A 26,471-nucleotide genomic window follows, 5' to 3' on the forward strand; every position below is an offset into this window, starting at 1 on the left:
CATGGCTTGGTTACTTAGTTCTTTCAGGTCTCTGCTGAAAGATCACCTCCCCCAGGAGGCCTTTTCCTACCATCTTTAGCTAAAGTAACAATGCCCCACAAACATTCCTTGACACCCTTACTCTGCTTCTTCTGCATGGCACTCCTTATATTGACACATGGATGTGTTTGTGGCCTGTCTCCCCTCACTAAAACAGAAGCTACATGAAGGCAGGGACTATTTCTGAGCACTGCTGACATCCTGGTCCCCAAAATGGTGTGTGGCAGAGTAAGTACTTAAATGTTTATTTTATTGTGTTTTCTAGAGTTTTCAAACTTTCCTTGTTCTGCCTGTATGGTGGAAAGTTAAACAGGGACTAGAGGCTTCTAGAAATGTGTATTTCCCAGTCTTCATGGATTGGCAGTAGAGGCTTGCAACAGGAGTTCCAATTTAGGTCTACACTCCATCCCACTAGGATGTGAACTAAGAGGAATGGGATCCAGTCTCGAGAATCTCTTCCACTCCACTCAGGGAACTGACCGTCAGTACTGAACTCCTTCCCCTTCGTCTCATTTCAAAGTCCTCTTTACTCTCAGAAAGGTCAGGGGTTGCTGTAATACCGTGCCATAACTTGCATAGAACAGGTACCCAGGCTGACTACATTTCAGGCTTGGAACTAGCCCACTTGGAACCAAACCTCTCCAGGGTGCAGGTGATAATCAGAATAGAAAGCCTTCTCAGTCACAGACTTGAATCTTGTAGCTTTTATTTCAGTCATTAAAAGACGCAGTAAATGGAAACTACACTGATTTACATTAGGCATGCACCTCAACCTGATTCTGCTGTTAGTTTCTGACTGGCCCAAATCTTAATTTTTTTCATTGAGGCGCATCGTTATATCTTTTCGAACCCTGATACACAGGGTAAGTTAACTTCTTCCTTGTGGCAGTTTAGTATGAAAATTATGTTCACTGGCTAGATTCCTGTAACTAAAGGCCTCTAGACTCTCAGGCAACCTGTACTAGCTCGAGATCATGTGTCATATAGATATTTAAGTGAATCATGGTATAAGGGAGGCAGAGAATCTAGAAAGTTGAAATATATTTTTTCCAGCACTGATAATTAAACACTAGATAAGGAGGCCTACAGTTGAGTACCAAATTACTCTTCCCCTACTGCTGCCATTTCTGAAAGACACAAAGATGTATACTGAACTCCCCCAAAATCTGAAATGAATCCACACAAATAACAGATTATTACCTATCTGGTCCCAGTATCAAATTATAGAGCAATTCCACTATTAAAATTATAGGAAGCAGTTAATGGGACTACAAGAAAAGCATCATCCCACAAACAGTAATATGCATCTAGTAGAGTTTTTCATTCATCTGTCAATTGTTTCACAAGATTAGCATTAAAAAAACACAACCCCAAATACATCTGACCCTCAAATCCCCCACATCAAAAATTGGTCTTTGTTCATTCTCAGATGACAGGATGTCCCAAGAGTGACAAAGGTGGGGGCCAACTCCCCCATAGCCTTTTCTTCAACTATCCCATCAACTGCTCTTCATCTCTTGAACTACCTTCCTTTTCCAAAGAGGTAATGCTGAGGTCAATCAGAAAGGCTTTCTGAGAAGACTGGCTTGGATTTCTGCGTCTGTTCCAGTCGATTCAAGATGAATTGGCTTGTGTCAATGAAGCGCTCAACGCAGTTCACAAAACAGGCCTCAGCCCGACTGTCCAACTTTGGCCCAGGCTTATCCATGCACTTTTCCTGCTCAGGACAAGATACAGAATCACAAAGGGAACTTGGCAAAAAAAAAAAAAAAAAAAAAGGAGGTGGAGCTTCTTGTTGCTTAGAGGAAAAACCTCACCTAAAAACAGTATCTGATATGTTAATCACAGTTCACATTCAGCAGTTTACTGTGTGGCAATTTTCCACAGCCTTAAATTCTCACAGCAACCCTTTGGAACAGATTCTGTTTATTATTAATCTTCATTTTACAAAGCGGGAAGCTGTGGCACAGAGATAATAAGTCAGAAAATGATGGTGCTGAGATATTACAGAGCAAGACAAATGACAAAATGCAAGGAAAACACTAGGGAAGTTAACCCTTTGCTGAATTTGGTTACAACTCTACAATGCTGCTTGCATTAAGTGCCTTTAAACCAACTGCAGGATAAATAGGTGAAAGGATAGATCACTGAAGCAAGACACCATAAAAGCTACCAAAGGGAAAAAAAAAGTATTTGACTGGAGATTCTATAATATATACTTAAGCCAGAGGCTCTTGAATCCTCTCTCTCAAGACGAATGGAAAATTGTATGAATTTTCCTAAAGTGCCCACTGCTTTTCAGATTCTTAAAGGAGTCTTTAACCACACCACCGCCTGGTCCAAATGTAACGAACCAGATATTTAAAAGAATCAAACCGCTCTAGTTCAAGGCAGATGGGAGCTAAGCAATCATTTGTTGAGGGTCAGAGTCCAGCGATACCATAAGTTTATAATTCAGATGAATTTCGTTCATTATTCTGTGGTGTATACCAGCCTCAGTCTTTCCACTTCCAAGGAAATTTATCCCTGGCTTCTGAATTCTTTGAATTCTGTATGTCAAGGCAGAGTAGTTATGCTGTCCTTGGCAGCCAGAGAACACTTTGATTCCAAGCTGCAAATAAATGCCTTCTACCCTTTTGCCAAAGTCCCCTAACAGGGCATACACAGTTCCTCAACCTTCAGACCTGAAACGGCTTGGTATTACACAACAATCCAACAAGAAGGCAAAAAAGTGTGTATGTTGGTAGACATTACTCCACTTTTTTGGTTCGTGGGTTAGAGCCACTCCTCAGCAGGGAAGGTTAGATCAACTAAGTAATCAAGGCAAACTCTGAGGAGTGCAGGGACGGGAGATTCACTGATTCTGGGACTGATCCTGGGACTCAGGATGGCAAACATTAAATACCAATAGCGGGGGCGCTCATCAGTCCTAGTGACCAGCACTAGGTAGCTTTAACCTTGAATGCCTAAAGTTCTGCTTGAGACAACAGCTTAAGTCTTCTACAATACCCAGTCCTCTGCACTAACGAAGGCGAGGTCCGGAGCTACACCCACCCTGAGAAGCGGAGTCACCCTTTTCCCCTCCCGGCTTGGCCTGAGGAACCTAAGGAAACCAAGGGGTTCTGCCGGGTCCTGTCCCTTCCCCGAATTCTACACGTCGGGGTGAGCTGCGCGAGGCAAGGACAGGCAAGTAGGTACCGTGGCCAGGTCCCAGCCCCAGGCTCCTCACCCAACAAAGTTCCGTCATCTGGTGCACCAGCTGCTGGAAGCGCTGCTTCTGAGTCTCCACCTCAATGAAATGCTGCAGCTGCGGGTCTACCGAGCCCAAACCGGCCGCGGAGGAAGACGAGGAGGAATCCATCCCAGCGCGGTCACGCGTGCGGAGACGAACTCCACACCAACTCACCGACCTTCACGTGTCTCCGCGGCGGAACCGGAACCACAACCCGCTGCCTCTGGGACCGCCCCGCGAGCGCACTGCGCGGGCGCGGGGCCCTATGCGGGGGCCCGCCCCCGCCCGCACCCCAGCTCGGGTTCTGGGCGCCCCTTCCAGCTGTCCGCGCGCCTCGCTCCGCCCCGTACGCGACCCTGCGGCGGCGCCGTGTCTGCGACCCGAGGTCTCAGGACTGTCCGCCCAGCTCCGTGGCGCTGTCGAGACGTTAGTTCAAAAGGAAAGAAAGAAGGTTAAAAAAAGGAAGTTACTTCGGACCATGTGGCCCTTTCCCGACCGGCCCAACAGCCCCGCCCCACTCGGGTTTCAAATTGACCCACGCTTTCCCCGCTGCCGCGCTGGTGCTCGGCAGGGACTGCTGGGCCCGTAGCTTTGCTGTCCTGGGCCCCTGGCTCTAGTTCTTTAGTGGAATTTACCCCGCCTGACGTAGCAAAAAGTGGCGCTGGCAGATTTTGTCTTCACCTGTTAGATTTATTCCGATGATATCTAATGCCTACCGCGTGCCAGGGTGTGAGCTCTGGTTTGTGATCGCTGTCTGTGATTCAGATGCTTTCCTGGGGGGCTCAGCGGTAAAGCATCACCCTGCAATACAACGGTCCATCTACAAGGCAGGAGACGCGGGTTTGATCCCTGGGTCAGGAAGATCCCCTGGAGTAGGAAATGGCAACCCACTCCAGGATTCTTGCCTGGAAATTTTCATGGACTGAAGAGCCTGGCGGGCGACAGTCCGTGGGGTCGCAAGAGTTGAACACGACTTAGCAACAAAACCACCACCACCACCACCACCACCTGATTCAGAAGCAGAATCTACCAAGAGCCAGAGGGCCTGAAGGGGCTTCCCCGATGGCTCAGATGGTAAAGAATCTGCCTGCAATGCGGGAGACCTGGGTTCCATCCCTGGGTAGATAAGATCCCCTGGAGAAGGAAATGGCAACCCACTCCAGTATTCTTGCCTGAAGAATTCCAGGGGCAGAGGAGCCTGGGGCTACAGTCCCTCCTATCGCAAAGAATCAGATACAACTGAGCGACTTAAGAGAGGGATTAAATGTGGAGAATCCCGTGGAGTTCTGAAAGTAGAAATGTGACAAACCAACCCAGACAACAGTTTCCAGGAACACTGAGATAGGGCGCTTCAGGGAGGCTGCATGATTAATCGAAATAGCAAGAAACCTTCATGCTTTCCAGTAATTTTATTTTATCAAAACACCCTCCCCTTCCATTTTTATGACACCATTTTATTCCTGCCAAGTTCTACCTCCCTCCCCCCAGCTCTATTGCCTACCCAAAGAGCTGTTGGACCCCCATTGTGAGGCTATTTACATCCCTCCCTCCCTCCAAATGATTCAATCCTACATTCAGTCTGTTTTAATACTTTTGGAAAATTTCCTCTCTGGGGGAAAATACCAGGCACAAAAATTCCCTGGCCTTTGCTCAGAAGGTATTAATAGTATCCCAGGGAAGAGATAGAAAGGCATTCCTATATGTGGAGAGGGCCCTTTGTGTATTCAGCAAGGGCATGGAGGGCCTGGGATTTCCTCAGAGAAAGTGAAATTGAGATTGTGGAGGAGAGGAGTATAACCAAGAAGCTTATTGGTGAGCTCAGGACTCTTCATCCATGACATCTAGAATGTTGCTCAGAAGAATTTTGAAAGTGGGACGTTCATCTGCTTTCTAAAACCAAAGAAAAAAAATGGAGTGTTATAGTGGGCCAGAGTCCAGAATTCAAGGGAAACACAATGAGTAAACAGCAAATGTTTATGAATTTTACACTATATGCCCAGTAGGATACCCTGTATATTACCCCCAAAAAAGAGAGAGAGAGAGGAGAAATAGAAGTATTCCATAAAGTCCTTGTGCACTTTAAATCTTTAGTAAATCGGGTTATTAATGTGGTGAGGAAATTTTGAAAATTATTCTCACAAACGCTGATTGAAACTAAAGCCAAATTCATTACACCAATGCATTCTTAACAAACTTAAGTGGTTGACTGAACTGAAATCCTATAAGCTGTTATAATTTTTGTTAGGTTTCAACCACTCGTTTCTACCATCCTAAAGCCAAAGTTAACAAAGGAATGAACATGTCAAGAGCAGGAGCTGCTTCACTGGGCAGGCATCCTAAGCACCCGGGACCTCTTACTACAACCATCTGGCCTTCAGACTAAGGCCTTTTGTGGCAGCCATGGTCCATAAGCCCATGAAGTATTTAGTGATTCAAGATATACTCATGCAAGAAAAGTCTCAATCCATCAGAACCCAGAAGTCATCAACTTTTTGTTCCTTTGAATCTGTGATTCTCAAACCTAACTGAGTATCAGAATTTCCTGGGAAGTTTAAAAAGACATACCCGAGGCCCCCTCTAGACATACCCAGTCAGAATCTCTGGAGGTAAGGCCCAGTCATCTGTAGTTTTAAGAGTTCCACAGAGATTCTGATGTGATTCCAGTTTCATGACTACTATGTTAACAGGCTGTGGAGAAAGTGCCTATCTGAAATACTTAAGTAGCAGAGTAAGGATGTGCTAGTTGGTAGAGAGCAGCAGAGTCAATTACCCTCAATCCTGCCCAGCACAGGAGAGAGAAGGGAAATGGCTCTTAGGGTTCTCCCTTTCTCCACACTTTCTTTGTGACCTGAGTCATTTGTCAAAGGGAAAAGAGCCATGTTCTGACCAAGATGCCTACTTTTCACCCCACAGGGATGGCTGCAGATTCACATACGTGCTTGCTGGACACTGTCAGTCTTTCCCTGTTGCTAAACGGGCAGAACTAAGAGCTGAGCACTCATTTCCTACTAGAGATTTAGTTTGCTAAATTAAGGTTGCCAAGGATCTATTGAAAATAGAGTAGGCACTCCTGAAGAACCCAAGGTGAGAGCAGCAAAGCATTTTAATAATAGCGGGGCAGGCTCTTTATTTGCAAAATACCACATCTACCCACATATCCCATAATGCACTGCATTAAAAAAAAAAAAAACCACGAGACCTACCTATTTTAGTTCTCTTTCAGGTGTTAGCATTTAAAAAAAAAATCTCATTTAGGACCACAGCCAGAAAAAGTGTGCAGTTAGTAAAGTAGAAGAAAGGGCCAATGACTCCCAAAGGAATGAACACAAATTTTAATTAGTTTTCTTTTTTAATGTACATACACTTGTCTGAATGCCTCTGGCTGCCTACTTATGCTAGGTGACATGGCCCCATGACACCCCTCTCCCTAGAGCCGAGATGGTATTGGAGTAACACGACCCTATGGCAGAAAGTGAAGAGGAACTAAAAAGCCTCTTGATGAAAGTGAAAGAGGAGAGTGAAAAAGTTGGCTTAAAGCTCAACATTCAGAAAACGAAGATTATGGCAACTGGTCCCATCACTTCATGGCAAATAGATGGGGAAGCAGTGGAAACAGTGTCAGACTTTACTTTTGGGGGCTCCAAAATCACTGCAGATGGTGACTGCAGCTATGAAATTAAAAGACGCTTACTCCTTGGAAGGAAAGTTATGACCAACCTAGATAGCATATTGGAAAGCAGAGACATTACTTTGTCAACAAAGGTCCACCTAGTCAAGGCTATGGTTTTTCCAGCGGTCATGTATGGATGTGAGAGTTGGACTGTGAAGAAAGCTGAGCACCGAAGAATTGATGCTTTTGAACTGTGGTTTTGGAGAAGACTCTTGAGGGTCCCTTGGACTGCAAGGAGATCCAACCAGTCCATTCTAAAGGAGATCAGTCCTGTGTGTTCATTGGAAGGACTGATGCTAAAGCTGAAACTCCAATACTTTGGCCACCTCATGCAAAGAGTTGACTCATTGGAAAAGACTCTGATGCTGGGAGGGATTGGGGGCAGGAGGAGAAGGGGACGACAGAGGATGAGATGGCTGGACGGCATCACTGACTCGATGGACATGAGTTTAAGTAAACTTCAGGAGTTGGTGACAGACAGGGAGGCCTGGCATGCTGCGATTCATGGGGTCGCAAAGAGTCGGACACGACTGAGTGACTGAACTGAACTGAACTGAACTGAATGATCCTCTAGCGATAATTGGAGTGGGCCTGGAAAAACTTCTGGTCATGAAAGGATTGGAATGTAGGCTGGGGTTTGAGAATGTGTACAGCTATCTGTCTGTGCTCAGTTGCTATATGGCGAGGAAGAGTAGGTTGTGGGTGCTTGGTCAGCTACATGGGAAAGTACGTTCAAGGAAATAATTTAAGAGGTCCCACTAAAACACTTACCTCATGCCAGCAGCTGTACATGATGGCATATACCCTCTCCGAAGCGAGATGAGGCCTGTAGAGACGCAGGCCTTGGGCAATGTGCTCAGCTGTTTCACTGTTAGTAAATCTCTCATATGGCATCTTCCCCAGAGAGTAAATTTCCCACATCAGCACCCCTAGACAATGAAAAAACAAAATGTGTTGTTTCTAGGTAGGAGGGATCCTAGTGTTCCTAGATCAACTTCAAACATTACATTCAGCTTGTTCCACCCCCCACCCCACCCCTGGGCTTTTTTAAAATTTTGTTCAAACTTCTGCTATAGTACTGAGTACGCTGGAGGTAATCAGGATTGCCACGGACCATTAGTTCCTCTAGGAGAGAGACAACATCTTATTTGTGTTTGTGGTTATAGAGTCTGGCAGAGTCCTTGGTACATCATTAGTATTCAGAAGCTGTGGAATACTGAATGAATTGTTTGTTTCCCTCAATAGATTCTAAGTTCTAAGAAGGCAGGAATCGTGTCTACTTTACTGTTTTTAATCCCCAGAAACCCCTCTGGTGCCCGATTCCCTAAGGATTAGATGAATGAAAGCAAGAACAAATCACAGTCTCTCTGTGCAGGTTGCAGAGTGTGGATTTCCCAACAGCATTCATTTTCTTTTGAGCTGTATAAGCCATGTAATCGTATCCACTCACCAAAAGCCCAAATGTCAGATTTGCTGCTGAACTTGCTGTACATGAGAACTTCTGGTGGAGACCACCGGACAGGAAATTTGGAGCCTACTGAGCTTGTATATTCATCATCCAGAACATACCTGCAAAGGATTCAGGACTTGTTGCTGTTACAATTTGGAGAGTTTGATATTTGCTTAAAATTTCTTGGCAGAGCCATAAGAGTTGCACAAATACTGCAGGCGAACCAGTGTCTTTTACAAATGCCATTACTAACATATTCCTCTTTTCATATCCGACTTAGCTTTCCTGATTGACAGTATAGATACAGCAAGGATGAAGTGGAATAAGGTCTAATAGGTATTCCCTTCCCTCTTTTCTCTTTTCCCATCCTTCCCTTCCTTCAATCCTGCAGTCAACAATGGCAATTAGGCTCATTAGGAAAGGAGACAGAGTAAAGTCAACAAGATTAACAGAACAAGACAGAATATTGGGGAAATTAGCTTTTTAAAAAAAGAGAAAGGAGAAAGGAGAAGAGAGGACTATAACAATAAAACAGAAGGATGAAAAGTGACTTAAACCATTCAGAGAAAGAAAAGGTATAGAAAGATGGTGGAAAAAACTAGAATTATAGGGGGAAAGGGAGAAGATTAAAAGTTACAGTGTCACCTCACGTTTGTACTGTGCCAGTTTTACTTTTAAAGGGAAAGGTGAAAAAGACTGCACTCACCTGGACAGGCCAAAGTCAGATACTTTAACAACTCCTTGATCGTTAACCAAACAGTTTCGAGCTGCCTGTAGTGCAACAGACACCAGTGAGACTCTGTCCTTGGTGCACAGGTTAAGGGCACAAAGCTTCTGTCCACCAGAGGTGGGAAGCCTCATCTCCTTTATCTAGACACACCTTCCCACCTAACAGGAGTCAGCTGATGCCACTGAGGAATTTCGATATACTTCCATCACATATAGAGCAACCCCCATAATAAGTAAAGCACTGAAGACTTGAAGCATGATTTCACTCACACTGGTAATTCCATGACAACCCTTCATGCGTTGAAATGTCGAGAGAATTAAGGGAGAACAGAAGGCAAGTGTGTTTTGTTTTCTGCTTTTCTACCGACAGGACTAGGGCTATTTCCGCCTTGGCATGGCTGGAATAAATATGCCCCGGGAGGCCAAGCAGGAGAAGTGATAGAGTGAAGTGGGTAGGTGGAGATGTCAGGAAAGTGTCTGGTTTAAGGGAGGCCAGCCACTTTCCTGTGATCAGCTAGACCATCCTGTAATACCAGGCCCATACTTTATAGGCTGACAGTTAACATGGCCTATGAGAATATGGGTCTGTTGATACAAGATGATGTCAATTTTCATGGGAAGCTGTAAATTCAGTTCTTTAATGTGAAATGTTTTTAAGTGTTTGCTAACTAATAATATAACATTTAAAAATGCACCAACAGACACCCAGTTTGTGACTCTGATATAACCAGAATGATGGTCCTGTGCTAAAAAACAGTTCCATCAGGATGAGGGCTGCCCTTCTGTCCCTGGAGGACTCCACCATTTCCTCGTCATAGTAGGAGGGGCTGCGAGTGACCATTACAGCTCCCACTGTGGGGAAACTTATGGTGTTGAGGCTGGAATTCCTTGACCAGCTGACCACTGGGGCAGAGGCTCACCAAACTTTTAGTATTTTCTAGATGAAATTGAAATCACGGCTCCAGCCACCTTCCTCAGCCATGGATGCATGATGTGCCTTCCTGTGCTACTTCCGCCCCCCTCACCCTTGGACCCAGACCAATCCTTCTGAGATCCTACCAGGTCTCGGTGGAGGAATTGCTTAGACTCTAGGTATTCCATGGCTTCACAGACATCCTTGCACATCTCCAGCAGCTGCTGAGTCTGGAAGCGGTGGCGCATCTCCCTCAGGTAGTTCAGAAGGCAGCCATTGGCCATGTACTCAGTGATGATGAAGATGGGCCGCTGTTTCGTGCAGACGCCATACAACTGCACCAGCTTCTCATGGGAAAGATTCCTACAGGAGAGGCAATGAACCAGTCTTCCCTTTCTGACTCTGAATATCATTCAGAAAGGAACTGAGGAGGAAAGGAGTTGGTCTTGGAGTAGAGTGTCAAATAAGAGATCATAATAACCTTTTAAGTGCCTAACATGTGAGGGTGAACCAGGATTTGGAGCCATCGATAGAACAGGAAACAAGTCCAGGGCTGAGTGAACACTAAGGGTACATTAGAATGTCTTCCTTTTGAAAGTCTCATTCTCTACATTTACCTCAAATACTGTCAAGATGATACCCGCCCATGAGCAATACTATTCTCCATCAGTATCAAAGAGAAATGAGTACCTTAGCAGTTAGGACTCACACCAATCAAAGGTTGACCTCAGGCCCAGGTCCCAAATCCCCCTTGTTATAAATCACCTTAAACCACAGTGGGAACCGTCCTTGTAATTCCTACTGGATGGAGAGTTGGGTTTGGACTGTAACTCACATCATGACTTTGGCTTCTTCAATGAACTCATCCTCAGACATGGAGCCTTCTTTGATCATCTTGATGGCCACATCATACTGGCCCCTCCACTTCCCATACTTCACTACTCCAAATTGTCCAGTCCCCAGCTCCTTCAAGAAGGTCAAGTCCTTTGGATCGATTTCCCATGATCCTATAATAACAACACCTTGATGTGATTCTTTGAGTCATGTATGTATAATTTCTACAATAGACTAGAATCCCTACTGGGGGTAGAAATAGAGAAGCAGTAAAAGGGAAAGTCTCAGGGGCACTAATTCATTTTTGCTCAGGTAAATCTCAGGGACAGGGGATTGCTGATTGGAAGAGTCTGGGAATTTTTGGTACAAGTCAGGCACAGAGCAAGAAGATCAACTAGACAACATCTTTAAAAAATCCCTTTACGATATTTTCCCCACAATTGAAAAAAACCCCAAACCTTTATGAATCTATGTTTTTGCAGTCCCAGTAGGAGCCACCAGAGGGATAAAACTCATTAGATAACTTTGATTTGGCTCTGTCTTAACACATTATTGACTGGGGGATTTTTGCAGAAACTAACACCTGTGGCATTTATAGGTCTCCGGTCAATAATGTGTTAACATTCCTTGTGGCAGCTGGGATGGAACAGTGCACTGCAAGAATGATTGAGAGGCAAGGTCTGGCTGGGTCTGCCAGATGGAGTAGTGCTTGCAACTGGCTGTTCCACCCTGCCCTAGAGAAATAAGCACTTACCGTATCCCAGGCCTGCAGTGGAAGGCGCATTCTTGTTTTGTTGAGACACTGGATATTTGAGCCTAGATATGAGTCCTAAAACATACAGAGAGGGTCATGCTGCTGGTGCAGAGCAGGGAGTGAGATGCCTTGCACACTTAATGCCTCACACTTCCAGTATCCATCTTTCTAGTACATTTTGAATCCCATAAGATTGCCATGAAGCTGAATTTTTCTGGAAGTTTCTCCTCTTATAAATGTTTTTCAGGGAAAAAAAAATACTAACTGAGGTATGCTCCCCAGCTAAATATATCCCCACCTCCCAGTCCAGGCTTAACTCACATCCTCCTTCTCCTTTTGATACTGAAAAGTGTAATTGGAACCCCATAAAATGACAGCCTTCATACTGCCTTGCCTGGACATGGTGGACAGCTGCAAGCCTTCTTGATGAAGCTTTTCCCATGTATTCATGTTCTCCCCAATCTCCCAGTTTTTAGAATGTCTACACTGTTTAGAAATTCTCTTCTGATGTTTTTGAGCCTGTATGTTCTTTAAGGGTAAGGACCTAAAGTAATAGTTTTTGTGTGTTCTCTAGTAGCAAAATTACAGAGTAGACACTAGGAGTTCAATGAATATTGCTGATTAATTACCAGTCTCTTCTATGTCCTTCCTTAGCACTGAGCATCAATCACCAAATAAGAAGTCAGTCCCTGCTGGGTGTAAGGTCTGCATCTGACCACCTCTTCACTTGACTTCAATCCAGCATCACAGGGGTTCATTTTCACAGTTAATTGTCACTACCCTATGAGGCTTAATGTTTCACCTAACCACCTTGTCCTAAATTCCTTCTCTTGGTACTTGTCACACCCTTCTTCTCTGGTTTCCCTGGTACTTACCAGCAGAGTTATGCTGATGGTAGTTAATGAGCTCAGGGATAGTGCTGAAAAGGTGCTTCTCAGCCAGGTAATACTGGCTCTGAGGTGTGGAACACACGACATAATGGCGTATCACCCCTTGAGGTTCCCTGAAGAAGTGGACGCTGAGTCAGCAACTCGGGAGCAAGGGCCCAAAGGACCCAAGAAGTGAAGTGAGGTGAGTTTTGAGTTTAAGCGACAGAGGAAGTGGGAGAAGCACTTCATTAAGGAACTGTTGGATGGGTGCCCCTGTTCTTTTCCCCCAGGGCCTTAAAACAGTAACACTCACCCTGTAGATTTGGCAAACACAGACACGGTATATTTTCCAGCTTTGCTGGAGTCTCTGACAATGAAGCCTCCTTCTTTACCCTGAAAAGATGGGAAAAGAAGCTGACCATCAGGAGGAAATGGCACTGCTACCAGCATCCCAACTGCCCAAACCCAAGACAAAACAGAAGCCCTGATTTCACTGCCAAGTTGCACATTTGAGCTGCAGCCTTGTTGCTTTTGACACTGCAAGGTGTAATTGGGACCCCATCAAATGAGAGCCTTGATACTGCTTTGCCTGGAGGTGGTGGACAGCAGCAAGCCCTCAATTCGGGATCCTTGCTTGTGGTACAAAGAGACTGCCATTTACTTGTGGTCACACACTTACCTCTTGCTTCAACAGCTGCTCAGCTTGACTCCGAGTCATGTGTTTGGAATACCACCTGGAAAGGGAGAGTGCTTGGCTGGCTTCTAGGTCATGGCCTGAGTGGCTCGTTAGAGTGCTGTCTGTGGCTCATCCGTGCCATTGAGTCAGTCAGTTCACTCCACTGCTATTTACTGAGTGCCTGTCATGTGCATAGCACACTATATCCTTTTCCCAAAGCCTGCTTGTTGCTGAAGAATTGTGGAAATGGAGAGCAAGTGGCAGAAGGTTGCAGGAAACAGATGAGGGTCAGGGCCTTCAAAGACAACCCACTTCCCTGATTCAGGAGAATGGACAACCAGAACAGTTTGCCATTTTTCACCCTTTCAAATGTTTCCTATCAGGCTGTGGTTTTCTTTGAGTGTAGTTATTCCGATTTAGAGAGGAGGGGGTATGGTGATCTCTCCAGCTTCCATCAACAGGGTGTTTGGGATAAGGGTAAGATGTAGGCACTATCAGTTGAATTGGTGGCATCATTTGACCCAGTTGACGCTGATTTTAATAAGTATCTTGATATCAAAATTTTGTTGAAAGTATGAAAAAGGTTTATACGGTATTGTGAAGATTCTATGCTGGGAACATAAGCATACTCACTCATACATTTCTATGGAGTCCTCCGCTTCAGTTACATAGTTACTAGGGATGTAGCCTTCCTGCCTGTAGAGGAGACAACAGGGTTGATCATCCAACACTTCCCAGTCTGGGTGAGAGATGGATTTGTTTACCTTGTATCCTGGGGCTCAGAACCAGTCTCAAATGGTGGTATATAAAATGTCCTGCCCTCAAAGAGGATCATGTTGCCAATGCACAGCTAGGCCGGTGGAGTGTGCAGCTTCTGTACTTGCAGCACTGATCACATATGCTCCACAACATGCGGGCTCAGGGAGGGGGCCACGTGCAGAGCTGCGCTCTGGGAAGTACTTGGGGGGAGAGCATATTCCCTTTGATGTGGGAAGAACAATTTCTGATCAGGATACTGAGTAGGGGAGTTATGATGCAGGATTTTGCATGTGTGTAGAGTAGGTGGGTGGAGAAGGCAATGGCACCCCACTCCAGTGCTCTTGCCTGGAAAATTCCATGGACGGAGGAGCCTGGTAGGCTGCTGTCCATGGGGTCGCTAGGACTTGGACACGACTGAGCGACTTCACTTTCACTTTTCACTTTCCTGCATTGGAGAAGGAAATGGCAGTCCACTCCAGTGTTCTTGCCTGGAGAATCCCAGGGACGGGGGAGCCTGGTGGGCTGCTGTCTATGGGATCACACGACTGAAGTGACTTAGCAGCAGCAGCAGAGTAGGTGGGAGGGATTCCCTGGCAGCTCAGCTCGTAAAGAATCCACCTGCAATGCAGGAGCCCCTGGTTTGATTCTTGGGTCGGGAAGATCCCCTGGAGAAGGGATAGGCTACCCACTTCAGTGTTCTTGGGCTTCTCTAGTGGCTCAGATGGTAAAGAATCTGCCCACAATCTGGGAGACCTGGGTTCAGTCTCTGGGTTGGGAAGATCCCCTGGAGGAGGGCACCCCACTTCAGTATTCTTGGCTGGAGAATCCCCATGGACAGAAGAGCCTGGTGGGCTACAGTCCATGGGGTCACAAAGAGTCAGACACGACTGAGCGACTAAGCACAAAGTAGATGGATACAAGGCTCAAGGAGAGTGGACATGAACTCACCCATTTTTATCCCGGGCACGCCACCAGGGTAAGTTGCTCTCCTCCAGGATAAAATACTCGTTGCCCTTATGCAGCTGTAGATCATTTGCATTCATTGGCATGTAGTCATAAAGGGCTACAACTTTTTTCAGCTCACTTGTCGAGACAGGTGCTGCTGTTGGCTCAGGGGGCAGTGGCTTTTTTAAGATCTGTGTTGTTAGGAAAAAAAAGTTGGGGAGATTGGCTAGATATCAGGCACTCTCCTATCGTCCCCCAACCATTCTAACCCAAATCAGGCAAAATAAAAGGTTTATTCAACATTCACTCAACAACCATTTTTAAGCACCCCTGCAGGGTCTCTCAGCATGGAATGCGCATCAGAACCATCTTGTGGGCAGTTAACAATCCCAACACCCAAGCAGTTTCAAAGACCAACTATGTCAAAATCTCTGAGGGTTGGACCCAGGCATCAGTGTTCATAAAGCTTCTTGGGCAAAAACCATCTGGAAAACTTAGCACTAAACTAGTACATGGACCCACTAAGTGGCTCTGAATCTTCTTTTCTTTGTTTGTAAAATGAACGTAATAAGAATTCCTGCCTTGCTTACCTACAATAAAAGCCTTTCTAGACCTCCAAAAGTAACCCCCGAAATCAAGTTTTAAAGTAATATATTAGTGGTAAATTCAAGATATTGGGTATATGGGCATTCACTGTTAAAATTTTTCAATTTTATGTTTGAAAATATTTTTCATTTAAAAAAAAATCAGGCTTTGTTTTGTTCTAAACAAGCGACTGGATTAAATGGTTGCCAAGAGCTTCCTAAGAAGCCTCTGTCTCTCCACCAAAGAGGAAGTCCTACTAAGAAGGCCAAATCCCCTATCTCAACAAGATTATCAGTTTACACTGCCATATCCCAGGGAGAATTCCAAGACTCTGGTCTGTTTTCTGGGTGTGACTGTAAGTTTCCATTGAAGCAGCACCCAATTTCCCTGTATACCTGGTCCTCCTCAGGTGTGGGAGGAAGAGGCTTTTTTGTCTTGCGGTGAGAACTCCCAGGTTTTAAGCCTGCAAAGTAAGAAACCAGTGATCATAGCTACAGAGTGCATATTTGGGAAGGGCCCAGGGACAGGTTTGGTCAGGAACTTTACTCTTGTATTTGGTGCCTTTATGTAAGTTATGAAAAGTCTTGATGGCTACAGCCCAATGCCAGTTTTCCCAGCTAGAAAGAACAGAGCATCAGCTGACTTTTGGTTCCCACCCATCCTCTCCCCCAGGCTCCTTTATGCCCTGGCCAAAATGTACAGACCTGGGTTTGATAGAACCCTGAGAAAGTGATGGATAGAGTCAAAGGGGGGAGAGATTATACTGATCAGATCTCTTACTTCCATTTCTGTTCTCCAAAATTTGGCAGCCCATAGCATTTTTGGCTGTCTGAGAGCAGCAGAGATACTGCCCATCAATCCAGAAGCAAGGGTGATATTTCTGTACCAGATCATTGTTGTACCGGATTACTGTAAGAGAAGAAAAGAGAGAGAGAGGTGACATTTGACTTGTAGGAGAATCTACCTTAGGCATGTTTTCCTCTTTGAGTGTAGTGGTGAGCTTCAGACAACTGCCCCTTCCTCAGCCACCCTGAAGGGAAGCAAGCACAGGACCAGCTGGCTCACACGCTTCGCCGTGGAGCGTTCCTGTGTCATTCTCTTCAGTGGTTCTGTTACGATGACTATCTCTCAACCAGTGATCAGGGCGATAAGAATATCTGATGTCTCCAGAGCCCCAGAACAAAAATGTTATCTATGGTTTCCCGGTAGCCATTACAATCTTCCTGTAAAGCAGATGTTGACTCTGGTGGTCTTCCCCAGAAAAGGGAAACAATGTGACAAGCCAGCTCTCACTCCAGCTCTCAAGATACCAGTGCCCCAGCTTCTGGAGTGCTCTTTTAGAGCTATTTGTCTTTGTGAAAACTCCTGCCTCGCAATTTCTGTGTTCATGAAACAGTCAACAGAACAGAGCTCAGGATCAAAGGAAGGTGATTTTGCCTCTAGAATAAACATAGTTCAATCTTCCTAGGGCCACTGAGGAGGGTTGAGCTCCTTGTGGGAGATACACACAGCACTTCTATTTCCCTCACAGGGTTGTGAGGCCCAAAAGATCGCTCAGAATAGACAACAGCGTGGGTTGCAGATAGTAGGAATTAGTTTTACAGTTTTTAATACTGTGGTATTGCAAGAATTTTAACGGAAGTTGATTAGACAAGTCATCCTGGGATCCTGTTGCCAGATGACAGAGAAGCAAAGACAAAGGAAATAACTGACGATAGCTAGCCTTGGGCCAAAGATCTAGGCTAGCCTAAGAATGTGCATATTTGAGGACATACTCATTTCAGCATTTGATGCTAAAAAGAAGCCCTGCATAACTTTTTTTAAAAGATAAAAATAAAATAAAACCTTCCTTTGTAGAGAGCAGCTTAAGCCCTTAAGAGCTTGCTAGTCACACTCTACTCATTCAAGACTTTGGAGGAGGCCTAGAAGCTACTGGTGGCCAGGTGCATTTTACAGGCAAATGAAGAAAAAGTGCTGTCTCTCTCTTTTTTTCTTTCTTTTTTTAAAGTGCCATCTTGATGCTTTTCTAAACATGGATTTGAAGACTTCTAACCAGTGTCTCCTGCCCACACACACTCACCCCTCACTTTTTCAGCATATCCCTTCACCACTGCACCAAATGCAGAGCGGTGGGAGCTGATCAGATGGAGTGCAAGCTAAAAGGGGCTACATTGTCTGTAGAGGATTTTAAAACAATAATAAAGCCAATCAAAAGTCTGTAGGCCTTCTATTATCCTTATTGCCAAATTCAGACTTAAATTGAAGAAAGCAGGGAAAACCACTAGACCATTCAGGTATGACTTAAATCAAATCCCTAACGATTATACAGTGAAAGTGAGAAATAGATTTAAGGGCCTAGATCTGATAGACAGAGTGCCTGAACTACAGACAGAGGTTCGTGACACTGTACAGGAGACAGGGAGCAAGACCATCCCCAAGAAAAAGAAATGCAAAAAAAGCAAAATGGCTGTCTGAGGAGGCCTTACAAATAGCTATGAAAAGAAGAGAAGCAAAAAGCAAAGGATAAAAGGAAAGATATACCCATTTGAATGAAGAGTTTCAAAGAATACAAAGGAGAGATAAAAAAGCCTTCCTCAGTGATCAGTACAAGGAAATAGAGGATAACAATAGAATGGGAAAGACTAGAGCTCTTCTCAAGAAAATTAGAGATACCAAGGCAACATTTCATGCAAAGATGGGCTCGATAAAGGACAGAAATGGTAGGGACCTAACAGAAGCAGAAGATATTAAGAAAAGGTGGCAAGAATACACAGAAGAACTGTATAAAAAAGATCTTCATGACCCAGATAATCACGATGGTGTGATCACTCACTTAGAGCCAGACATCCTGGAATGTGAAGTCAAGTGGGCCTTAGGAAGCATCACTATGAACAAAGCTAGTGGAGGTGATGGAATTCCAGTTGAGCTATGTCAAATCCTAAAAGATGAGGCTGTGAAAGTGCTGCACTCAATATGCCAGCAAATTTGGAAAACTCAGCAGTGGCCACAGGACTCGAAAAGGTCAGTTTTCATTCCAGTCCCTAAGAAAGGCAATGCCAAAGAATGATCCAACTACCTCACAATTGCACTCATCTCACATGCTAGTAAAGAAATGCTCAAAATTCTCCAAGCCAGGCTTCAACAATACGTGAACCGTGAACTTCCAGATGTCCAAGCTGGTTTTACAAAAGGCAGAGGAACCGGAGATCAAATTACCAACATCCACTGAATGATCGAAAAAGAAAGAGAGTTCCAGAAAAACATCTGTTTCTGCTTTATTGACTATGCCAAAGCCTTTGACTGTGTGGATCACAATAAAGTGTGGAAAATTCTGAAAGAGATGGGAATACCAGACCACCTGACCTACTTCTTGAGAAATCTTAATTTAGGTCAGGAAGCAGCAGTTAGAACTGGACATGGAACAACAGACTGGTTCCAAATAGGAAAAGGAGTACATCAAGGCTGTATATTGTCACCCTGCTTATTAAACTTATATGCAGAGTACATCATGTGAAATGCCGGGCTGAATGAAGCACAAGCTGGAATCAAGATTGCTAGGAGAATAACAACCTCAGATATGCAGATGACACCACCCTTATGGCAGAAAGTGAAGAAGAACAAAAGAGCTTCTTGATGAAAGTGAAAGAGAAAGTTGGCTTAAAGCTCAACGTTCAGAAAACTAAGATCATGGCATCTGGTCCCATCACTTCATGGCAAATAGATGGGGAAACAGTGGAAACAGTGGCAGATTTTATTTTTCTGGGATCCAAAATCACTGCAGATTGTGACTGCAGTCTTGAAATTAAAGGACACTTGCTCCTTGGAAGAAAAGCTATGACTAACCTAGACAGCATATTAAAAGGCAAAGACATTACTTTGCCAACAAATGTCTGTCCAGTCAAGGCTATGGTTTTTCCAGTAGTCTTGTATGGATGTGAGAATTGCACTTTAAAGAAAGCTGAGTGCTGAAGAATTGATGGTTTTGAACTGTGGTGCTGGAGAAGACTCTTGAGAGTCTCTTGGACTGCAAGGAGATCCAACTAGTCCATCCTAAAAGAGATCAGTCCTGGGTGTTCATTGGAAGGACTGATGTTGAAGCTGAAACTACAATACTTTGGCCACTTGATGCGAAGTGGTGACTCATTTGAAAAGACCCTGATCCTGGGAAAGACTGAAGGCAGAAGAAGGGATGACAGAGGATGAGATGGTTGGATGGCATCACTGACTCAATGGGCATGAGTTTAAGTAAACTTCAGGAGTTGGTGATGGACAGGGAGGCTGGGCATGCTGCAGTCCATGGGGTCGCAAAGAGTTGGACAGGACTGAGCAACTAAACTGAACTGAACTCTAGCAATTCTGAACAATGTTTCAGATACTCTTCCTAGCTAGAACTGATTGCTCCTACCCTGTGCTTGCCCCATCCCTCCCTCGTGCCACGCCCATCACTGAGGGATTTGAAGAACCTTGGGTGTAGGCTTCAGCACCAGTAGACATTTCAAAACTCTTAATCAACAACTAGCTGCTCTGATAAATTAAGCTATCCTAATATGCTAATGAGAGGCTATAGGACTTTCTAACCCCCTACCTCCAGCACAGTCATTAAGAATCCACCCTACATTTCCGAATAGTTAAGAGATCCCTTGAAGATGACACTCGTCTTCTGTTGGTTAATGCAGAGCTGGTATTTCCAACTACTTAGAATTGCAAAGTCAGTGTCTGTTACAAACTGAATGTTTGTGTCCCCCTAAATTCATATAATGATGCCCCCCATGTGATAGTAGGAGATGTGGCCTTAGGAAGGTACTCAGGTCATGAGAGTGGAACCTCAAGATGAGATTGAAGTGAAATGAAGAAGTGAAGCCGCTCAGTCGTGTCCAACTCTTTGCGACCCCATGGACTGTAGCTTACCAGGCTCCATCCATGGGATTTTCCAGGCAAGAATACTGGAGTGGGTTGCCATTTCCTTCTCCAGAGGATCTTCCAGACCCAGGGATCGAACCAGGGTCTCCCACATTGCAGGCAGACGCTTTACTGTCTGAGCCACCAAGGTGAGATTAGTGCCCTTATAAGAAGAGACTGGAGAGAGATTCTCTTTCTCTGCCATATGAGAACCAGTGAGAAAAGTGACCAGTCTGCCAGCCAGGTAGAAAGTTCTCACCAGCAACCAAACTGGCCAACACCTTGGTCTTGGAGTCCCCAGCTTCCAAAACTGTGAGAAATAAATGTTTGTTGTTTAAATCACTTGAGCTATGATATTTTGTTGTGGGAGAACTAGGAGAAAACTGCTTACTTCGCCAGTGCATGGGGCCACGAAGCACTAATGGTTGATGCACATTCCAAGTATATCATGGACTGATCTCTCATATCCATTTTTGTCAGGATAATGGCTCAAATTCAGTTTGGGGCATGAGTGATTGGTTACCCTCCATATACATCATTGGAGTTTCACAAATGCCACTCATTTGTTTTGGTGAGTTCAGGTCTTTTGCTCATTTTTGAAGCTACAGTTAGGATAGGCTCTATTGAGCTTGACCAAATGAAGACAAGTGTCTGTGGTGCTGTAATACTGAAGTGCCCACTGTCATGTTCAAGGAAATGGAAGGAGAGAGCTCAGGGCTCAAGGATACAAGGTTTGCGTGGAAAGTACCACTGAAAAGAGATGGCAGTTCAATATGAGATACCTGACATCCTACTTTTTAAATTGAGGTATGAATGTGAATGTGTTAGTCGCTCAGTCATGTCCAACTCTTTGCAACTCCATGTAGTCTGCCAGGCTTCTCTGTCCATGGGATTTTCCAGGCAAGATACTGGAGTGGGTTGCCATTTCCTTCTCCAGGGGATCTTCCCCACCCAGAGGTAGAACCCAGGTCTCCTGCACTGCAGGGAGCTTTTTTTTTTTTTTTTCCATCCAAGCCACCAGGGAAGCCCTTGAGGTATAGCTTACATATCAATATATAAATTGAGATATAGCTAATATATAATAAAACATGCAATCTGAGGTATCCAGCTAGCCACATTTGTGTAAAACCATTTAACCACCACTCAGATCCAGCATCTCAGAAGGCTCCCTCGTGCCTCTTCACAGCCAATACTGCTACAGAGGTAGCCTGTATACCACGAGGCCCCCTTCTCATGTTAGTGATTTGCAATTGGTGCATTTCACTCCAGAGTGGGATAACATCACCAGAGTGGGATTTTATAGCTTCCGGAGGATCTCATTATTGGCATTGCCAGCATCTGGGGCTGTTCTGAGATCTTTAGGATTTGCATCTAAATCTCCCAACAACCGTGGTGTTTGTTGCAAGGCAGCTACTTTGGGGCTGGTTAGCCCAAGTAGATTCTGGAGTAAATGAAAAAAAAAATGCTTTCAGTAAAACACAAGGGAAGAGAAAGCAAAATTGAACCAATGAACCAACTGAAGTAGCAGTGGTTTCTGTTTGTTTTGGTTTTGTTTTTACTGTTGGAATTTTACTTACCTATGAAACTTTAATAGCAGGGCATAATCAACATAGTGAGGTTAATATCAGAGTCAATAAAACAAGTTTACATGTTGAATAGTCTTATCCTCGGTCATTACTCATAAATTGAATATAGTGGGCACTCTATATTTTTGAGCTAACCTACAACTGGTTTTGAAATTGGTGTTTGAAGTGTTAAAGGAATTACTAACTTATACATACCACATTTTTTCCCTTTTGGTTCTGACTCATCTAGTATGTCCCACCTTCCCCTATTTCCAAACTAAATCCTAGGTGTCCATCAGTGTGGATCCCAAGTTGGTGGTGATTGTTCTGCAGAAAAATCACTTAACACATCTATTCGTTGGTTGCCTTCTGTGTGCAAGGCAATGTATAAGGTACTATGGAGAGAACTAAAGAAGTACAAGTATATATGCCCTCTGGAACTCCAGCTCAGCCTCTGCATATATTTCTTTACCTTGTAGGTGGCATCTTGGTTTAGAGCACATACTTTGGAGCCTGAGTTCAGAGCCTGACCATGCCACTTACTAACTGAGTGCCTTTGGGCCAGTTACTTAACCTCCTATACCTCTGGGTTTGTTTTTTTTGTCTCTGAAATGGGGATGGTGAAATTAACTGCCTCGAGTAGCTGATAGGAAGAAGAAATCAGTTAACGTACATCAAGGACTTAAGATCTTGGATCATAATAAGCATTACTGAAGTCTTTGCTCATTTTGTACCCTCAAGACTAAAGGTGACCTCTTCAAAACATGCCAGGAACTGAACTATGTGGTACAAGATATTGCCTATTTGTAATGTCCACATGGCTTTACTCTTAAAATATCTTGCACCCAACTACAGGTGCAATTTCTGGGCTTGAGAACCAGGCAGCACAAAACTCTGCAATGAGTTTAGGCTTTAGCGTCAAACAGACTTAGGGATGTAGTAAGAACCCAGGCTCCACAGCTCACTAGCTATGTGCCCTTGAGCAACTTACTTAACCTCTTAGAGCTTCAGTTCCCTCATCTGTAATTAGGGGTATAATACATACTAAATAAGCTTATCGGCAGGATTAAACATGCTAGTATGTTTGAAGCACTTGGCATAGAGCCTGGTACAGAATTAATGCTCATTAGGTGTTAGTTGTTTTCAGCCCAAGGTTGCTGTGAGAATTAAATGAGATAATGATTACAAGATATCTAGCTTAGTGTCTGGCACATAAAAAGAACTAAGTAAATGACCCCTCTGTTTCTTTCTCCTCTTTTGGCTCGAAAGATCTGATGATTTTTGTATTGGCCAATCAGACTTGCATTCAAGGGACTGAACAAAGCTGGTGTAGTCAACCACCAAATATCAGAATCTACATGTTTATTAAGACAAAGGGCTGTCATGCAATAACCCAACCATGCTGTTATCAGTCTGCCATCCTTCCTGTTTCTCTAGGCAGCCTTTCCTGATGTCAACTCAACCAGTTAATCTCTCAGTCACTTGACATGTGGCTATATATACACACAAATATGTGTGCATGCATCCTGTGTAAGCATTTACAGTCGAGTTTATCTGAGCATACTATATGGTCTATGTGAAAAACTGAACTATGTTCAATTGAGGTCCTCACAAAGCAAGGAACAGAAAATAGCTCTTTGGAAAATATTTACCAACAATGAAAAGATGTACAGTGCTTTCTTGTACATTGCTTTACAGTTGCTGTGTACTTTCACATACATTACCTCCCAGAGATAGGTACCATGGACATCATTATTATTATCATCATTATTAACATATCATTATCATCGTCATCATCATTATTATTATCATCATCTTTCTCTTTCAGAAAAAGAACTTGAACCTCAAAGAAGCCTACTTACCAGAGGTCACCCAGTTTATCAGTGGTAGAAGAAGACTTGGAACCAGGGTCTTTACTCTGACCCTAAGCACTCTCATAATCACATATTAATTTTGGGGGAACCAGATATTTCATATCTATGATTCAAAATATTGAAATAACCATTGAGTACCATACCACACCACCATTGTAAATTGGTGTAAAGAATGGGACCTTTTTATAAATAGGGAAATGGAGGAGCCTATAATTACAAAATTGCATTAAAGAGACAGTGGTAGAACTGAGTTGAAACTCTTAGTCTAGCACCTGATCTTTCATCAAATATGAAGGAATATATTGTCAATTGTATCACTAATATTGAAGGAAATGAAATATTTCTTGCTCCCCTTCTCCTTTCTCATTCTCTCCCTCCTTCCCTTTCCCCCTTTCTTTTTTCACCTCCCTTCTTGCATCCATTCTTTTTCCTTCTCTCCTTCTCCCTCTCTCCTTTCCTCCCTGTCCCCATTTTCTATCCTTTCTTTATCTTTTTCTCCCTCTCTCTCAATTTCTCTCTTTCCTTCCTCCCTCCCATCCTTCCTTTGGAAACTAGCTTATTTTCCAAGTAATTCTCACCATTTTTGAGCTGGTGAATCCAACGCTTCCTCAGGTCTTCGGTTGGGGAGAAGACATAGAGAGGCCCTTCATCATATACAACCTGGGGCAATGGACACACAGACTTCAGCAGTTAGGAGTCGGAAAAAAAAGAAAGACCTTGAAGCAACTAATCTTAAGCTACAACAGTGGGTTGCCATTTCCTTCTCCAGGGGATCTTCCCAACCCAGGGATCGATCCCAGGTCTCCCACATTGCAGGCAGACGCTTTAGCGTCTGAGCCACCAGGGAAGCCCTTGTATAATGACAGTGGAATACAAAAAGGCAGGCTCTTCAGTGAGCAGCGGGGCTGGTGTCATGCAAAGAATTCCTGAACAATTCATATCCAAGGATGTAGGATTAAGAAACTCTTAGCTTTGTGAATTCTCCTAGGTCCTCCTGAGTTGAGTTTCAATTCGTGTGTAAAATTAGTTCATAATCTTTGTGTTTATCCAATGAAGGATATTTTATGATCTTATTAAACTTTGTATAGAAGATAATTGAATGATTTATGTAACAGATCTTGATTAGTACATATGAATTATAAACTTCATCAATATGAGCAAAATTTTAACTCATGGCTAATTTTCCCCCCAATGCCTAGTGGTACCCCCTAGCCAATATTAGCCAAAATAAACCAAGTTTGGAACTACAGACCTATTCAAAAAGAGTGAAGTCTATATTAAGCATCATCATCAAATCAGTCAGTAGTTTTTGAACACTCCACCTATACAAGACTTCATGCTATGTGTTATGGAGATGTACAAAAGATATAAAACATGGTTTCAACCCTCACAGATTTAGTAGACATCGCAGTAGATTCTAAAGTCAAATGTAGATTAATTGTGAGTTACCTGCTATTTACCATTATCCACCAGGCCAGTCACAACATCAACTTAGTGAAAAACAATGGTAGGTTTTGTAAACTTTGTTATAGTCAGGGACATGAACAAGATCCTTTTACATTTTTTCTTTTTGCTTGTTAGTCTTGCTGTGCTCATAAATCCATGACAGAAAGCCCCCTCCCCTGAGACTTTCCACTTCCTTTTCTGGCTTTCACTGTTGCAGAGACTGCTTTATTCACGGTATGTAGCCTACAGAGTTCTAAGGACATAAGCAAACCAAATCAGAGATTGATTGAATCTGAAGCTCTTGCTCTCTCTGATGGCTTACATTGCATCTGTCAAACAGATGTCTATGTGGCGCTTCAGTTATCCCAGACTTGAATAGAATTTAAGTTTATATGTAAATCTAATAGGGTTTCCCCACACTGAACTTCCTAATACTACTCTTGCCCTCCCCTTTTCTGTCTTTTCAACCCACATGACCACCATTAGATAGAGAGGCAGAATCAGAAGGAAGTGAAATGCTCACTCAACAAACAGCATCTTTCTCAATGCAGTTCTCATAGACAAGACACACCATAATAGAATTAGTGCCATTACGGATTCTCTTTGAGGTGTAAAGAGTAAAAGAAACTATGTTTGACTGGAAAATAGAAAAGCAAACACCCTCAGCCTGTGTCATCCCTGATGATTACATTACAGGTCCCTTTGTGAACTGATGAGAGAAAATACTTCACCTGGAAGGGGTAAGGGAACCTTTCAATATTTGAGATCTGCCCAGTTTCACTGCTCTCTTCTCTTCTCTGCAATGACAGAAAAAATCATAATTATTGGTTGATGCATTACTCTTTTCTGGATTTCCTTAGGTACTGGGAGTCTTTTGCAGTGGTTCCACAAGACTATCCTGCATGGACAGTGCTAATCCTTAGTGATGGCTTCCTATATTCCAGGGGGACATGTAGCCATAGGATCCAGCACACCTTCATTCAAAAAAATCTCAAATTATTGAGGAAAGGGAGGTTACTCAATAAATGATGCTGGGACAAACATTTAACCACTAATATCGGCAGAGGTAGGAGAGTAGTTAAGGTAGCTATTTCACACCATACACCAGAATAAATTCTCGATGGATTCAAGAGCTTATGAAAGAAATGAAACTATGAATAACAGAAAAAAGCGAATATTCATATAATTTTGTGAGAGGCAAGGCCTTTCTGATATAATGCTAAAAGTTAGAA

The 26,471-nt window shown here is 43.7% G+C and overlaps 2 protein-coding genes across 3 annotated transcripts in view; both read right to left on the bottom strand.

The window, feature by feature from the left end:
- Nucleotides 1-1,341: 1,341 nt before the first annotated feature.
- Nucleotides 1,342-4,666, bottom strand: TIMM8A (translocase of inner mitochondrial membrane 8A). Its single transcript, XM_070291025.1, has 2 exons — nt 3,269-4,666; nt 1,342-1,756 (listed from the first exon to the last, which is right to left on the bottom strand). The coding sequence occupies exons 1-2, from the start codon at nt 3,398-3,400 to the stop codon at nt 1,595-1,597; spliced, it is 294 nt and encodes a 97-aa protein (XP_070147126.1). The 5' UTR covers nt 3,401-4,666; the 3' UTR covers nt 1,342-1,594.
- Nucleotides 4,666-26,471, bottom strand: part of BTK (Bruton tyrosine kinase) — a 32,555-nt gene continuing 10,749 nt past the window's right edge. For both annotated transcript variants that reach the window (XM_070291021.1, XM_070291022.1), the window contains 16 exons: nt 25,971-26,036; nt 24,372-24,453; nt 16,236-16,364; nt 15,851-15,918; nt 14,874-15,061; nt 13,800-13,862; nt 13,170-13,224; nt 12,804-12,883; nt 12,497-12,624; nt 11,622-11,696; nt 10,869-11,040; nt 10,180-10,396; nt 9,098-9,162; nt 8,392-8,510; nt 7,713-7,870; nt 4,666-5,161 (listed from right to left, as the gene is read on the bottom strand). In XM_070291021.1, coding sequence (XP_070147122.1) covers nt 5,090-5,161; nt 7,713-7,870; nt 8,392-8,510; nt 9,098-9,162; nt 10,180-10,396; nt 10,869-11,040; nt 11,622-11,696; nt 12,497-12,624; nt 12,804-12,883; nt 13,170-13,224; nt 13,800-13,862; nt 14,874-15,061; nt 15,851-15,918; nt 16,236-16,364; nt 24,372-24,453; nt 25,971-26,036 — 1,737 coding nt within the window. In that variant the 3' untranslated portion in view covers nt 4,666-5,089. The remainder of the gene's footprint in view (nt 5,162-7,712; nt 7,871-8,391; nt 8,511-9,097; nt 9,163-10,179; nt 10,397-10,868; nt 11,041-11,621; nt 11,697-12,496; nt 12,625-12,803; nt 12,884-13,169; nt 13,225-13,799; nt 13,863-14,873; nt 15,062-15,850; nt 15,919-16,235; nt 16,365-24,371; nt 24,454-25,970; nt 26,037-26,471) is intronic.

This window comes from Ovis canadensis, chromosome X (assembly GCF_042477335.2).
Source record: "Ovis canadensis isolate MfBH-ARS-UI-01 breed Bighorn chromosome X, ARS-UI_OviCan_v2, whole genome shotgun sequence".
NCBI lineage: Eukaryota > Metazoa > Chordata > Mammalia > Artiodactyla > Bovidae > Ovis > Ovis canadensis.